The sequence below is a fragment of the Elephantulus edwardii genome, unplaced genomic scaffold (assembly GCF_000299155.1).
Source record: "Elephantulus edwardii isolate Elephantulus edwardi_28Jun2011 unplaced genomic scaffold, EleEdw1.0 scaffold00017, whole genome shotgun sequence".
Taxonomy (NCBI): Eukaryota; Metazoa; Chordata; class Mammalia; order Macroscelidea; family Macroscelididae; genus Elephantulus; species Elephantulus edwardii.
Genome location: NW_006399767.1, coordinates 23511548 through 23524355, shown reverse-complemented (window position 1 = coordinate 23524355; position 12808 = coordinate 23511548). Strand labels below are relative to the sequence as shown.

General features: G+C 50.8%; 1 protein-coding gene across 2 annotated transcripts in view; it reads right to left on the bottom strand.

Moving 5' to 3' along the window:
• Positions 1–2094: 2094 nt before the first annotated feature.
• The window catches only part of MTCH1 (mitochondrial carrier 1), a 24151-nt gene continuing 13437 nt past the window's right edge, over positions 2095–12808 (bottom strand). Inside the window, exons 3-12 of one of the 2 annotated variants that reach the window (XM_006882030.1) lie at positions 11194–11300; positions 10728–10805; positions 10325–10382; positions 9966–10017; positions 8806–8865; positions 5867–5960; positions 3746–3793; positions 3499–3566; positions 3149–3224; positions 2095–2166 (exon numbers count right to left, since the gene is read on the bottom strand). In XM_006882030.1, coding sequence (XP_006882092.1) covers positions 2095–2166; positions 3149–3224; positions 3499–3566; positions 3746–3793; positions 5867–5960; positions 8806–8865; positions 9966–10017; positions 10325–10382; positions 10728–10805; positions 11194–11300 — 713 coding nt within the window. Of the gene's footprint in view, positions 2167–3148; positions 3225–3498; positions 3567–3745; positions 3794–5815; positions 5961–8805; positions 8866–9965; positions 10018–10324; positions 10383–10727; positions 10806–11193; positions 11301–12808 lie in introns of both variants that reach the window. The other variant, XM_006882029.1, reaches the window with a different exon arrangement.

Genomic DNA, 12808 nt, shown 5'->3' with positions numbered 1-12808 from the left:
TTTGTAAGGGAACTTTTCCCCCCTTAATTTCATTTTTATTTGTTCTTTGTTGCTAGATAGAAATACAATTATTTTTTAAAATACTGATCTTACATCCTATACCATACTGAACTCGTGTGTTATAAGTTTACCATTTTTTTTCTAAAATTTTCATTTACAAGATCATTTCATCTAGTTCTACACGGTTTCTTTTCCAGTCCAGATACCTTTTAGTTCATTTTCTTGCTGAAATGCTCTGACTGGAGGTCTCCTAGCCGTGCTGAACAGATGTGGTAGGCACATTCTTGTCTTGTTTCCAGTCTAAGAAGCAGTATCCAGTCCTTCGTCATTAAAAATACTAGTTTTTGGTAGATACCTTCTATAGAAGAGTGAAAAGTTTCTTCTATCACTAGCTCATCATGAAAGAGAGCTGTATTTTGCCAAATGCTCTTTCTGTGTCTGTTGTGGTAACCATGTGAGTTTTGTCCTTTATTCTACTGACAGAGTATGTATAACATTAACTGATTGCAGGGGGCCACTCTCCTCGTGGGTTGGTCCCACTCTATCCTCTCCACTCCACTGTACCTGTTAACCTGAATAATAACCGAAACTGTTCTGGGAACTGCTAAATGCCCTTTCTTTTTTGTTTTTATTGGTTTACTTACAAAGTTCGTATACACTGTGTTTCACACTATTCTTCATTCACATTGTGTTTCATACAATCATTCTCATGCATTATGTTTTATAAAATTACGCACCATTGGACTTTGTCTATCATTAATTACCCTTTTCGCCCAGATCCTTCCCATTTCCATATCCCCCTTCCTCCACCCACCGAACTGTGCAGCCCTGTGGTTCTGCCCCTATCTTCAGCCCTCCCCCCACTGAGTTTCCATATGTGTTTTACTAGTTTTCCTTCTATTTTTACAGTAATAGTCACGCGGTATTTGTCCTTATGAGACTGAGTTGTTAGTTCACTCGGTACAATGCTCTCCAGCCTCTTATCAAGTTACACAGTATTTTTCAAAATCATTGCTCCTGAAACGTCCTTTAAGGAAAGTCCCTGCCAAGCATACTGCTCCCCGTACTTCGCCAGCCTGCCTCAATCTTCCCCTTTATAAGCTGCTTGCCTGTCCAGTGCACTAATATCCTGGACATGACTGAGCTGTCGAGACTGGCCAAGAAATAGTGCTTGACCTTGAGTGTCTCGAGTCTCTATCAATTTCAACTCTTCTAATTCAGAAAATTGTCCAATGCCTCCTATAAGCATTGCATCCAACATGCTCATCCCCGAGACACCCCAGCCCTGATGCCAGTTCTGCAGATGGTTCTCTAAGCTCGTAAAAGAAAGAGACTCCTGATAAAACTCCAAATCACCACAGTACATTTATTTGAGGGAGGAATAAAAAGGGTCAAATCTTAAAATTAATTTTTAAATCGGGTAGAACCAGAGACACCGATAGGCATGAGTTGTAGGCATTCACGACACAGGGAACTGATCCTGCATGTGTAGACGCCACCGTTAACAAGACGGGCATTAGACAGGGCACATGTTCTGTGTAGTTACATGATTCTCATTCAAAGGAGGTGCTGCCCTCCTATTGGAAAAGTAGTGTTGAGAAAAATGAAAGCAGAACTTAGCCACAGCCTCCGAGCACAGACCCAGGCATGATGGTGGTCTTTTGACAAGGGTTTACGCCCTATTTACAAGCGGAGGGAGGCTTCCGGTTGTGGGTTGAGTGCTGGAGCTGACTTGGGTGTGAGTCGGGGGTGGGAACTGACCCTGTTGGCCATTCCTCCATCAACCTGGGCCCCCACAAGCTACGGACTCCTGGCACAGGCAGACTCGGTAGATCTGGGAAGTCTGCCCCAGCTTCCTAACCTTTCCCCACCTTTAACAGGCCTATCAGGAGACTCAGTCTATGAAGTGCAGCCCCACCCCTGTCCCCCACCTCTGGACAGACACGTGGCAAATATGGAAACTGAAACTCAGCTGGGCTGGAGCACATCTAGGTGTTGTTGGGTTGGAGTCGTCTTGCAGGCGCCCCGAGAAGAGCAGGCCTCAGCCACGTGGCCAGGTTGAGGCACTACGTTTTGTTTTCAGAGTGACTTGGGTTACTCGAGGGCAAAGCATGATCCTGATGACACCCGGCGGAAAAGCAGGCTGGAGCCGCGGAAGAGCTGGCCCTGGAGGAGAAGAAACAGAGGTGAAAAGGTGACAGGGTAGGCTATGCCTCTTCGATCTTCCCCAGAGTGTGCAGGAACCCAGAGACCCCCCCTAGGGCAGGTGGGAGCATGGGCCTTCACCCTAGAGGACCAGGTGCAAATGAGCTCAAGTGTCACAGGACAGCTCAGGGGGAAACACTGAAGAGGTGACTCACCACCTTGCTGGCTTCAGAGGCTGATAGGCCTGGGCCTCCTCCCACCCTACTGGGGAGAGCTGGCCTCAATCACTGGGGAACAGTGGCTGTCTTGCCCTCCCACGCACCCTTTTTAACCTTGAGGCCAGTCAGCTTGCTGGCTCCTTCCCAGGCCACTGCCCCATGAGACTTTAAGGCAAACTGAAGTCAGGAAAGGACAGAGATCTGCCCTTGGCCAGGAGCCTTGACCCTTGACCTCTAGGCAAGACCTTCAGTCAGCAGCAGGGTGTTTTGGGGCAGAGCCCAAGATCCCCAAAACTGAACCCACTGTTAGCCTCACTGTGTGCCTAGTTCACCCCCCCAGGTTCTCTCAGACACCTGGGATGTCCTAGTGGAGTACAGGCCCACTGCCCCAACACTTCAGAAAACTCAGGTGAACTCGCCTCAGCCTTTCATTTCAGCCTCTATTAGTTACTCTGGGGATAAAAAGTACTTGAGCTTACCACGTATTACATTGGCCAGAGCCCCTTACAGTGTCCTAAGGGTCTTTAAGACTTAAAACAAGAAAAAGAGCTAGATATTTAATATTCATAGAATTCTGCCTCAAATTCCTTCTGAAATAAGGGAGGGTGGGCATTGGACTGTCCTGAATTAAGAGTCCTCATTCTCTTTACCTGCCCTACTCACACTATGACGAATTCTATGACAACCCCTTATCTTTGTCTGACCTCAGGAGTCCACAAGACCGTTTCATGTGGTCAATCCGGTGGCAGAACAGAATGCCCATCCTTGCCTCCGAGGCAGCTTACCTGCATGCTCAGGTACTTCCAGCAGTGGATCCAGGATTTGAACACTGGGGAGTACGGGGGAAGCCCGGCCTGCAGCCTGCACAGGACAGAGACCACACATTAGACTCAGGGGACTGTGGTGACAGATCAGCCAAGCCAAAGAGGGTTCAGAGAGAACAGTTTGAACTGCTGCCCACCCGCATCCTGAAACCCAAGCAAGGTTCAACCTCGAGGGTCTCTGTGCATGGCAGAGGAAGTGGCTGGCGGGCAGGGCTGCACACAGATGGAATCGCAGAGGGGCAGAAGCTTGGGAGGGCTCAGCCAGGCGTTCAGAGCCCTGCAGGGTGGCCACTGAGGGAACATGTACTTACCCGCAGTTGTTCACAGCCATGAGATCACCGACCAGCAGGAAAGGGTAGGTGAGCATGCTGACTGCAATCTGAAAGCAAAGAGGATGGAGTGTCAGTCTCACCCCTTGGCAGCCTCCCACCTGGGCCTGTGGAGCAGGGAGTCCCTGCAGCAGTGACGCAGACCTCACCTCAGCTTCCTTCACTCACCGCCAAAGCCCTACCCAGGCTGCCAGGGCATCAAGAAGGACAGCTTGCTTCACTCACTTACCCCCATCACAAACTTCGTGTAGCTTCGGATGGCCAGAGCCTGGCTGAACTGAAAAAGACAGAAAGCAAGATTTATTTGCTACATGCACCTCTGAGTGAAGACCACATATATGCTGGCTGCACACCCGAGGCCTCCTTCCCCAGCCTTCCAAGTTGGTCTCACATCCTCTTCTCACACAGCTCCACCAGACGCATTCTCAGGGCCTGCAGAGGCCTTGAGGGCCTTGTGGTCAGAGCCACTAGAGGACCAGGGAGCCCGAAGTGGGACTCACAGGGCCAACTAGAGGCCTGGAACAAGCTGGGGACAGTAGGGAAAGGAGCAGTGAAACGAGGTAAATAGATTATCTGGCTCACACGTAACACGACCAGACTAGGGGCTTGGCTGCTTGGCTGGTGTCTGTCTTGATCAATGTCTAATGCCAGCACACAGTCAGTGCTCAGGAAATGAAAGGGCACACTTCTGGCTGTATGGCACAAAGCAAAGGGAACCCTGGGACTCCTGCTCTCGCCCATTTCACCACACACGCACACACACTCCCCTTCACACACCAACTCCTGAAATTCTGCTTGTCCAGGTGACAGTTACTGACTGAAAAAGGTGACCGCCCACCCCTCGGCTTGCTCTGGGGTGGCCACCCCCTAGTTGAGTTTGCCCTGGAGCTCCTGCGTGGAGGTCTGCTCAGCCCTCTGAGTGCCTGTGCTAGGCCACACAGCAGCATCTTAACTTCTCAACTTCACAGAAAAGTCCCTGAAAACTGCGTCAAAGCTGTGGACTGCAGTGAGCACTGACGTCAGGGCAGTAGCCCCTGGGCAAACACCTGCCCACCCGGACCAGAGGAAACCAGTCAGCTGTGGTGGCTGTCCCCAGCCCCAGGCTGGCCCGGCCCTGCTCTGAGAGTGTGAAGGCAGCACCTCTATCCTAAAGCTCTTGAGAAAGGGCAGAGCCAAGGACACCAGCTACTTTAAGGGCAGATATGCCAGGAGTCACTTATATTTGTTGACACTGCAAGGCCAGGAAGTCACCTACCTAGCTGGTCACAGATGCCCTGGGAGCAGAGGTGCTCCGCTGGTGTGGGATATTCAGAGACACAGGCCAGGACCACCCCCCCGCCCCCAACCTCCACATACTGCCCAGACCTACCGAATGAGAACAATCACATCAGGTGCTCAGACAGACACAGACATGCGGACAACGGAAGCCTCCCTGGGGGACTTCGGCAGCCAGGCCCCAGGCCCTCCCCTGCCTTCCATGCTGGTGACCATCACTGTGAGAATATCTGACCAAGCTGTGGCCTAGCTCCTCCCTACCTTCATGCTGTTCTGTCAGCCCATCAGGTCCTCACACCTTTCAAAAGGACCAGGTCTTGCCTGTGCTTGACCCAACCCACTGAAAGGTCTGTAACAGGCCGTGGAGACTTGGTAATAAAAAACAGGAGCAAGGCTGGATTATACACTTCGTAGAGGACTTGTACCACTCACGGAGGAAAGCACCCTCGGCCTGGCACTGCCTTGGCCTGACCCAGCCTCAGCCTTGCCAAGTGCCAGTTAGGGAGTGTGGACAACCACCCCCTTCATCTCTGGCTTGCAGTCCTTCTAACTGTAAAATAGGGAATTATGCCTGCTTGATTCTCTTTACCTCCAGGGTGCTTGGAGGATTAAATGCCATTATGTTCACAAGAGGGTTTTAAAAAGAACAGAACATCAAACAAAAGATGGAGGCATATTACTACCTGGCTCATCTCCTGATCCCTAAGTAGACTGCTGTCTTAAACTAGTCTTGGATCATCTTGGGTCTCTTTTATTCTCTAAAGCTGTTCAGAGATGGGCATTCTATAAAATCCCCCCCCACCTGGTTTGGCTATCACCCTAGGCTCTCATCTGTCCGTTTCTGTGTCCCCCAGGCAAAGGGAACTCCTCTGAAACCAGAGGGCTCCTTCTCAGCCCTCCATGGAGTCCCCTCCAGCCCTCAGGCCCTGCTACTCAGAATCCCAGAGGATGCAAGAATCTGCCCCAGCCCCAGGGCACCAGCAGAACACAGAAAGATGGACAGAAAGTCCTTATTCCAACCAACCTGGGAACCTGGATTCTGGTCGTTCCCCAGCCCCCCTGGGGTGTCACTCACGCTGTCATCCACCAGGTAGGCATTGATGAAATGGGCCAGCAGGTTACAGCCCCACAAGAAAACCACATCGCCCAGGAGGTGAGGGATTAAGCCGCTAAAAAAACAAGGTGAGCAAAGGTGAGCAGGCAGGGGAGGGGAACACATCCTGGGGGCTCCACCAGGGCCGACCAAGGGCCACCCTTCTGCAGATCTAAGGACACAGCCTCGGCACAGAAGCCTTCAAGGTGCTTGGGGTGCCCAGCTCCGTCCAACCAGGAAGGCACAAGGCTCCTTCTGACATGAGGAAGTGCTGAGACTGACTTCAGGCACCACAAATTTAGTTATGATGTCACAAGTAGTTCTGAACCCCAGCGACCAGATATTAAGTTGTGGATGCTGCCACAGGAGGAATTCAAATACAGATTTGAATGACTGCCTGTGCTGGCAGTTTTCTCTCAGCCTTGTTAGTAAACCACCGTCGTGGTACAGTTTGCTCAGCACATGTCTTTTCCTCACTCCTGGAATGAACACTCCATCAAAGACATCCACACAAGAAGCATTTACAAGGAGGGCTGACTCTGAAAGTGAGGGCCATTCAAATGAACTGCTCACAAACTAATATAAAAGCCTCCCAAAATCCAGCACTGTGGGCAAAAAGCAGCCTGGACCCCAGAGACCTGAAAAAAGCAGTCTGGATCTGAGGGGACCTCATGTTTCTTGTGTCTATTTGCTGGCTTAGGTATGGAACACCTCAAAGGATCCCAGAAGACACTGGCTTCTCCTGGGAGGGCAAGTGGAATTATTTTTAGATCACTAAAAAATCTTACATAAAAATAAAAATTTTTGGAAAGATCAAAACAATGTATTTAATAAACGTGTAACACAAGGGACGTTAATAAAATGAACCACCATGAGCCCATGTCCAATCTGGCTGTTCCCATCTGTGCTAAGATCAACTTGAGCGGTTTTAACAAACATCACTCGTCTCAAGGACTCGGGGAGGGCGAGGGAAGAACCTAATGGCTAAGTGTCTGTCAGGTGGGACGCCCATTAACATGCTAGAACAGAACTCCACCATGTGAAAATGCCAGAGGTGGCAAGCGATAGTGCTTTAAGTGCCGATAAACTAAATATAATCACATAGAAAAAGATGCATCCTCACATATGTAAGAGAGCTCTGGTGACCCTGTGGTAAGGAGCTGGGATGCCAACCAAAAGGCACGTAGCCAAGCTACTCCGCGGGAGAAAGATGGGCATCAAGTACTGTGCAATTTACTGCCTCTGAAAACCCACTGAGGGGCAGCAATGGGTCAGTTCCATCTTGACAGAACACAACAACAACAACAACAATATGTATAACCGTGGTGGCATAAGAGTTAAGCACTCGGTTGGTGTCTTGAACTCACTCAGTGGTTCCATGGAAGAAAACGCCTGTTGATCTGCTCCCATAAAGACAAGAGCGTATTGAGCCCTGTTGGGTGGTTCTCTGCTGTCCACTGTCCTCTATTAGCATGCACTGGGATTGACTTGCCTGTACCTAACAACACTGGTCAGGGCAGGTCCTTGGGTAAATAGTTAGCACTTGACTTCTAACCTACAGGTTAGCAGTTCAAATCCACCCAATGGCTCCATAGGAGACAGACCTGGGAACCTGCTTTCACCAAGATGACAGCATATAACAGTGGATGGGGCAAGGCTGTGCTGTCTCACTGGGTCACTAAGAGTGGACAATCGGCTCCATGGTACCTAACAACAGATATACACATCTGATATGCTTATGCATGTGCACGTAAATAAATCAGAGTTTCGAAAACCTTTGTAGCACTGATAGTTTGGGCCAATTACAGAGGCTATCCTGTGAATTGTAGGATGCTTAGCAGCTTCCCTAGTTTCTACCCAACAGAAGCCAGCAGCACCCTCTCACCAAGAGCTTTGACAACCAAAACTGTCCTCAGATTATTACCAAATGTCCCCTAGGGGGGTGAAGATCACTCCTCACTGAGAACTGTAACACACAGAGCTGGAACACATAGTATTCTTTTGGCTAAATGATGTATCATAAAGAAAAACATCTAGCAAACTGTAAATCCACCATATAGACATTAATGAATATGAAACTCAATATCTGGTATCCTATGCCCATAATACCAGGCAGTCACAAATGCAGACTGAAGCAAGCAGCACAGTTAAACCTGGCTTCAGTTTACACACAGGCATCTATACAGTCCTCTGAGAATACGGTTTCTCTCCATGCTGAGGTAAAGCAAATGAGAGACAAAGAGTGCAGGAGTCTGTGGACATAGGGAGACCATGTCCCATGTCCACGGATGGAGCCCTTTGTCCCAGCAGAAAGCTACTCTGCCTCCAGCCAAAGCGTTTCACAGCAGGGCCAGACTTTCTGGCTTTTCAAGAGCAGTCAAAAGTAGAGATTTCTCTGTGAACTATCCCATGTTAACACCCAATTTGTCGAGAAGATGATGGAAGCCAGAGTCCATCCACTGCCTGGAGGCTGCCTGTCAGCTGCTAGCCTCAGACCCTCCATCCAGGCCCAGCTGCTAGCCTCAGACCCTCCATCCAGGCCACAGATTTTCAGGTCTTACTGAGCAGTAAATCCAAAGGTTATGAAGACCAGCCTCAGCCCCAGTGACACTCAAAGTCAGGAGAATGGACAGGGCCTGAGGAAAATGGTCAGTTCACTGCCCAGTGCTGGACAACAATGTCTTTTTCATGAGAGCCATGATTTGAAAGAAGATGGCTGGCTCTGGTCCCGGTGGCCCACGGTGGGGACATGCGGAGGAGGAGCACTGTAGGCTGGAGAGCAGCGACTCGGTCACAGCTGCTGTCCTCCAGAGCCCTGGGCTTGGCCTGAGGCCAGCAGCTGTGGCCTGGAGGTGGAGAGCGCACCTGCTGGAAAAGCCATGGCCCACGGCCAGGTCCGCCGCGGTTATAAACTCACGTACACGAAGAATCCCAGCAGCCCCTCTTCTTTGAAGATCTTCCCAATAGAACTCAGCACTCCACTGTGAGGAAGACCAGATGGGGTTAGGCCACTTGAAGCAGAGCCCACCAGCCCTAAGAGTGCCCACTCTCTCCTCTCTCAGCCCTGGGGAGGATGACGCAGGGAGGGGAGAGTGTGTCCAGGAAGACCCCACATGGAAAAGTATCTAGAGCTACTGTCTGGGGTGAAGGGGCATTTACGCTGTTCACAGGGACTGAGGGAAACCCAGAAACCACAGGGCAGAAGACCTAGCAGTTCTAGGCATCTGGCCTCTCCAGCAGGGAGTTTGGAGACTGGCACCCTGGCCACTGCAGCCAGACAACAAGGCTGTAGGGTCTTAGATACAAAACACAAACGAGAAGCAACAGTAACCTCTGTGCCCTGTGTGACTAGACATGTTAGCCAGTCTGGCCTCAAGGGAAGCCAGTCTAAGCGGAAGGGACAGTTTAGGAGAGAAGGAGTGAGCACCAAAGCCGCTAGGTCCTGCGGTGCCCCAGTCCTGCCCTTCAGCTGTCTTTCCCAAACAGTGAGCGGCTCAGCTACAGAACAAAACTGAACCCGGGAAATGAGGCTCTCAGAGAGGAGGGGCCACAGAAACGCTCTCTCCCCTGCCATGTGCCTCCAGGACCCACATACTGCCTGGCTCAGAGCCCTATAGCACCAGGGTCAGAGCTGGGCACAGCAGAGGATGCCACCGGTGTGTTTGAAAAACAGCTGAAGGGGTAAGCTCCAAGACCAGCTTCTCAGCAAAGAATGGGGGTTGGGAGGAAAGTCCAAATTCTGTGTCAGTCTAGAGAAATGCTGGGCCTTCACTTACAGGATCATAACCTAGAGGGAACTTAGCTCCATAATAGGACCACCTAACTGGCTCAATCAACTCTGAGGCCAGGAATCCTAATCCAAGCAGCTCCAATCACAACCCTTCCACAGAGGGGCCTCCAACAGGAAACGCGAAAGAGAAAATCCCTCTGGGTTTCGGAAGTCACCACCCCAAGTCTTCTGAAGTGAGGCAGGCTGAGCTGTCTTGTTAGACCCAGGTCAGGAAGGGTGCTGTGCACAGCCCAGCTTGGCTGACTCTCAATGGGGAAGACCACTCCCACCAGCCCCAAGAGAGTTACCCACCTGTACTTGGCTTCTCGTCCCACAAACTGGACCATGCAGCGCATCGAGATGACTGAGAGAACAGAAAACACAGAGGTGATGCGGTGGCCAAAGCTCACAATACCCAGCCATGGGCAGCAGAGCAACTGCACAGACGGGGCGCATTTGAATGAGGAAAGCATGGCCGTTGGGATTCCCCGTCACATCCCACGACTGTTGGGTTATTTTCCTTCTGCTGGAAAGAGTTTGAGTTCCCTTTGGGTGGGAGTTCTGGCCAATCCTTCCTTGGGATGGTTCCAGTGGGCTTCCATCCCAATGCTGCTCCCCAGGAATTCTACCACAGCCCACCCTCACCACACAGTCACTCCCAGGGGGCTTACCGTGCAGGGGGTGGGCCAGCATGCGGGACACGCACTGCATCATCATCTCGTAGGAGGTCTGCAAGATAGCAGGAGGCAAGTTGGCCAGGCCTGCTTCCAGAATTCATGGCACACACGGGCAGCTGGAAGCTCTAATGAATGAAAACCTGGGATTCCACTAAGGTCCCATCAAGAATGGCATTACCTTCTTGTCTACCAAGGGATGGCATTAAACTGTTGTCCACCTGGGGCGCTGCTGGGTCTGGCACTAGTCCAACCAGGGACGCGTTCCACCTAGCATTCTATCCACCCACCTGCACAGAGACCTAATTCTGCTTCTCTGGAATGGCCAGTCTGACTCGGGCATTAGAAATCACCAGATTTCTCACCAGGGACCACCCCATCACCACTCCCAGACGCTCACCTCCTTCACAACCTTCCTCAGAGAGGTCTTCATATCGTCCTTGTTGGAAACATGCTCAATCTCATCGGGAGGGAAAACCTGAGATACACAGACAACAGAGGCCAAAAGTGGAGTACAGATAATTTTTATTAAGAACTCTACCAGGGGAGAGGTGAGGTAACAGCTCCTGGTATATTCTTCAGTGTCTGTTTTCTGAGCCTGCCTCCTGTTACCCTTAGGGCTGGGGTGGGGGCCCACTACTGTTGGGGGTCACTCTGTGGGTACAGGGGGTTACTGGAGGTCGTGCTCTTCTAAGTGAGGAGACAAGGGTTAGGCCACAGGGGCTGGGAGCATGGCTAGGTGCCAGGCAGCACCCTGACCAGTCTGGGAGGCAAGGAGAAGGACCAGCGGTCACGTGCTGCCTCAAGGATATGGAGAGGGTTTTGCAGGACTGGGGGCAACTTTGGCGGCATTGCCCTGGGCTCACCTTCTTCATGCCGCCCCGGGTCACAGTGGAGAGGGCGTTGGACATCAGCCGGGGGCTCAGGCCTCGGAACAGCCCTATCTTCCCATCCACCTGCACGATGTACTTGGCTATAAAAGAGGAGAGGCGACAGTGTCACACTCAGCCCAGGTGCTCCCACCTCTGAAAAGGCTCCACACCCAACCAGACAGACTGTCCGCTGAGGAAATGCGTACATCAGTCCTGGCTGGGGGGCTCGCTCGTTCAGGAGCCAGACACGAATCATGAACCAACTCCCACATGTTCCTTCAAACCCCACAGATTTTAATGTTGTTAGGTGCTATCGAGTTGAATATGACTCAGAGTGACCCTATGAATAAAAGATCTGAACCCTGTTATAGCCTGCGCCATCCTCACACTTCCTGACACACGAGTTCACTGCTGCAGTCACCATGCCAATCCACCTGGTTGAGGATCTTCCTCTCCTTTGCTGACCTACCACCATTCCCAGAATCACATCCCTCACCAAAGAATAGCCCCTCCTCCTAGCAACATGCCCAAAGTACGTGAGGCAAAGCCTCATCACTTGTGCCTCCAAAGAGCACTCTGGCTGCACCCTCTACAAGATATATCTGTTTGTTCTCTTGGCCGTCCGTGGAATGTTCAGTGCTTTTCTCCAACACCAGAGCTCAAAGGTGTTAATTATTCTTCTGTCCCCCTTGCTAACAGTCCAGCTCCCAGGTGCACAGCAAGGGATCAGAAAGGCTATAGCCATACTCAGACGCACCTTAGTCCTCAAACTGACATCACTACTCCACAACAATTTGGAAAGGTCTCCAACTGCAGATTTTGCCAGTGAAATGTGTCTCCTTATTCCTTGTCTGATAGTACCAAGGGTGTTAATTGTGGGTCCAATCAAGATGAAGCTGTTGACAGTTTCAGGAAGTACCTTATAAACAGGAGCCAACGGTAATGAAGGAGGAAGTGGAAGCAGCATTGAGGGCACCAGCATAAATTAAGGCCCCAGGAATCATTGGGTATCTTTTAATATAGCCTATAAAATATGCTTATACATCTTCACACTTTAAAAAGTTTAAGTGACTAACTTGGGGCTAAGGACTTTTCTTTTGAGCAACTCAAGTGCTTCAACCCAGAAATAAATTCTGTCACTTATAGAATATGTTCTCAGAGATAAGAAAAAAGGCGACAATGAAGTCTTACATTTAAAGAGAGTTTCCAGAAGACAACAGTGTCTCCTGATGCTCCTGAGTGGCTGAGGCCACCCTTCTCTGCAGGCCTGGAACACCTGAGCCCATCAGCCAGGGCAGTCAGTGCGGACCAGCAACACCCAGCGCGCCTGCTGGCACGTTCTGGCACCCGGCTCAAAAGGGAGGGAAGGCAGGTCATGGAGAAATAAATGGAACAGTTGTTGTTGTTGTTGTTATGTGCCGTCAAGTCGTTTGCGACTCATAGCGACCCTATGCACAACAGCCCTAAATCCTGCTCTATCCTGCGCCAACCTCACTGCCTCAGACACACCCATCCCGATTACCCCAGTCACAGAATCAATCCATCTCATAGAGGGTCTTCCCCTCCTGCGCTGTCCCTCCACCCTCCCAAGCATGATGTCCCTCTCCAA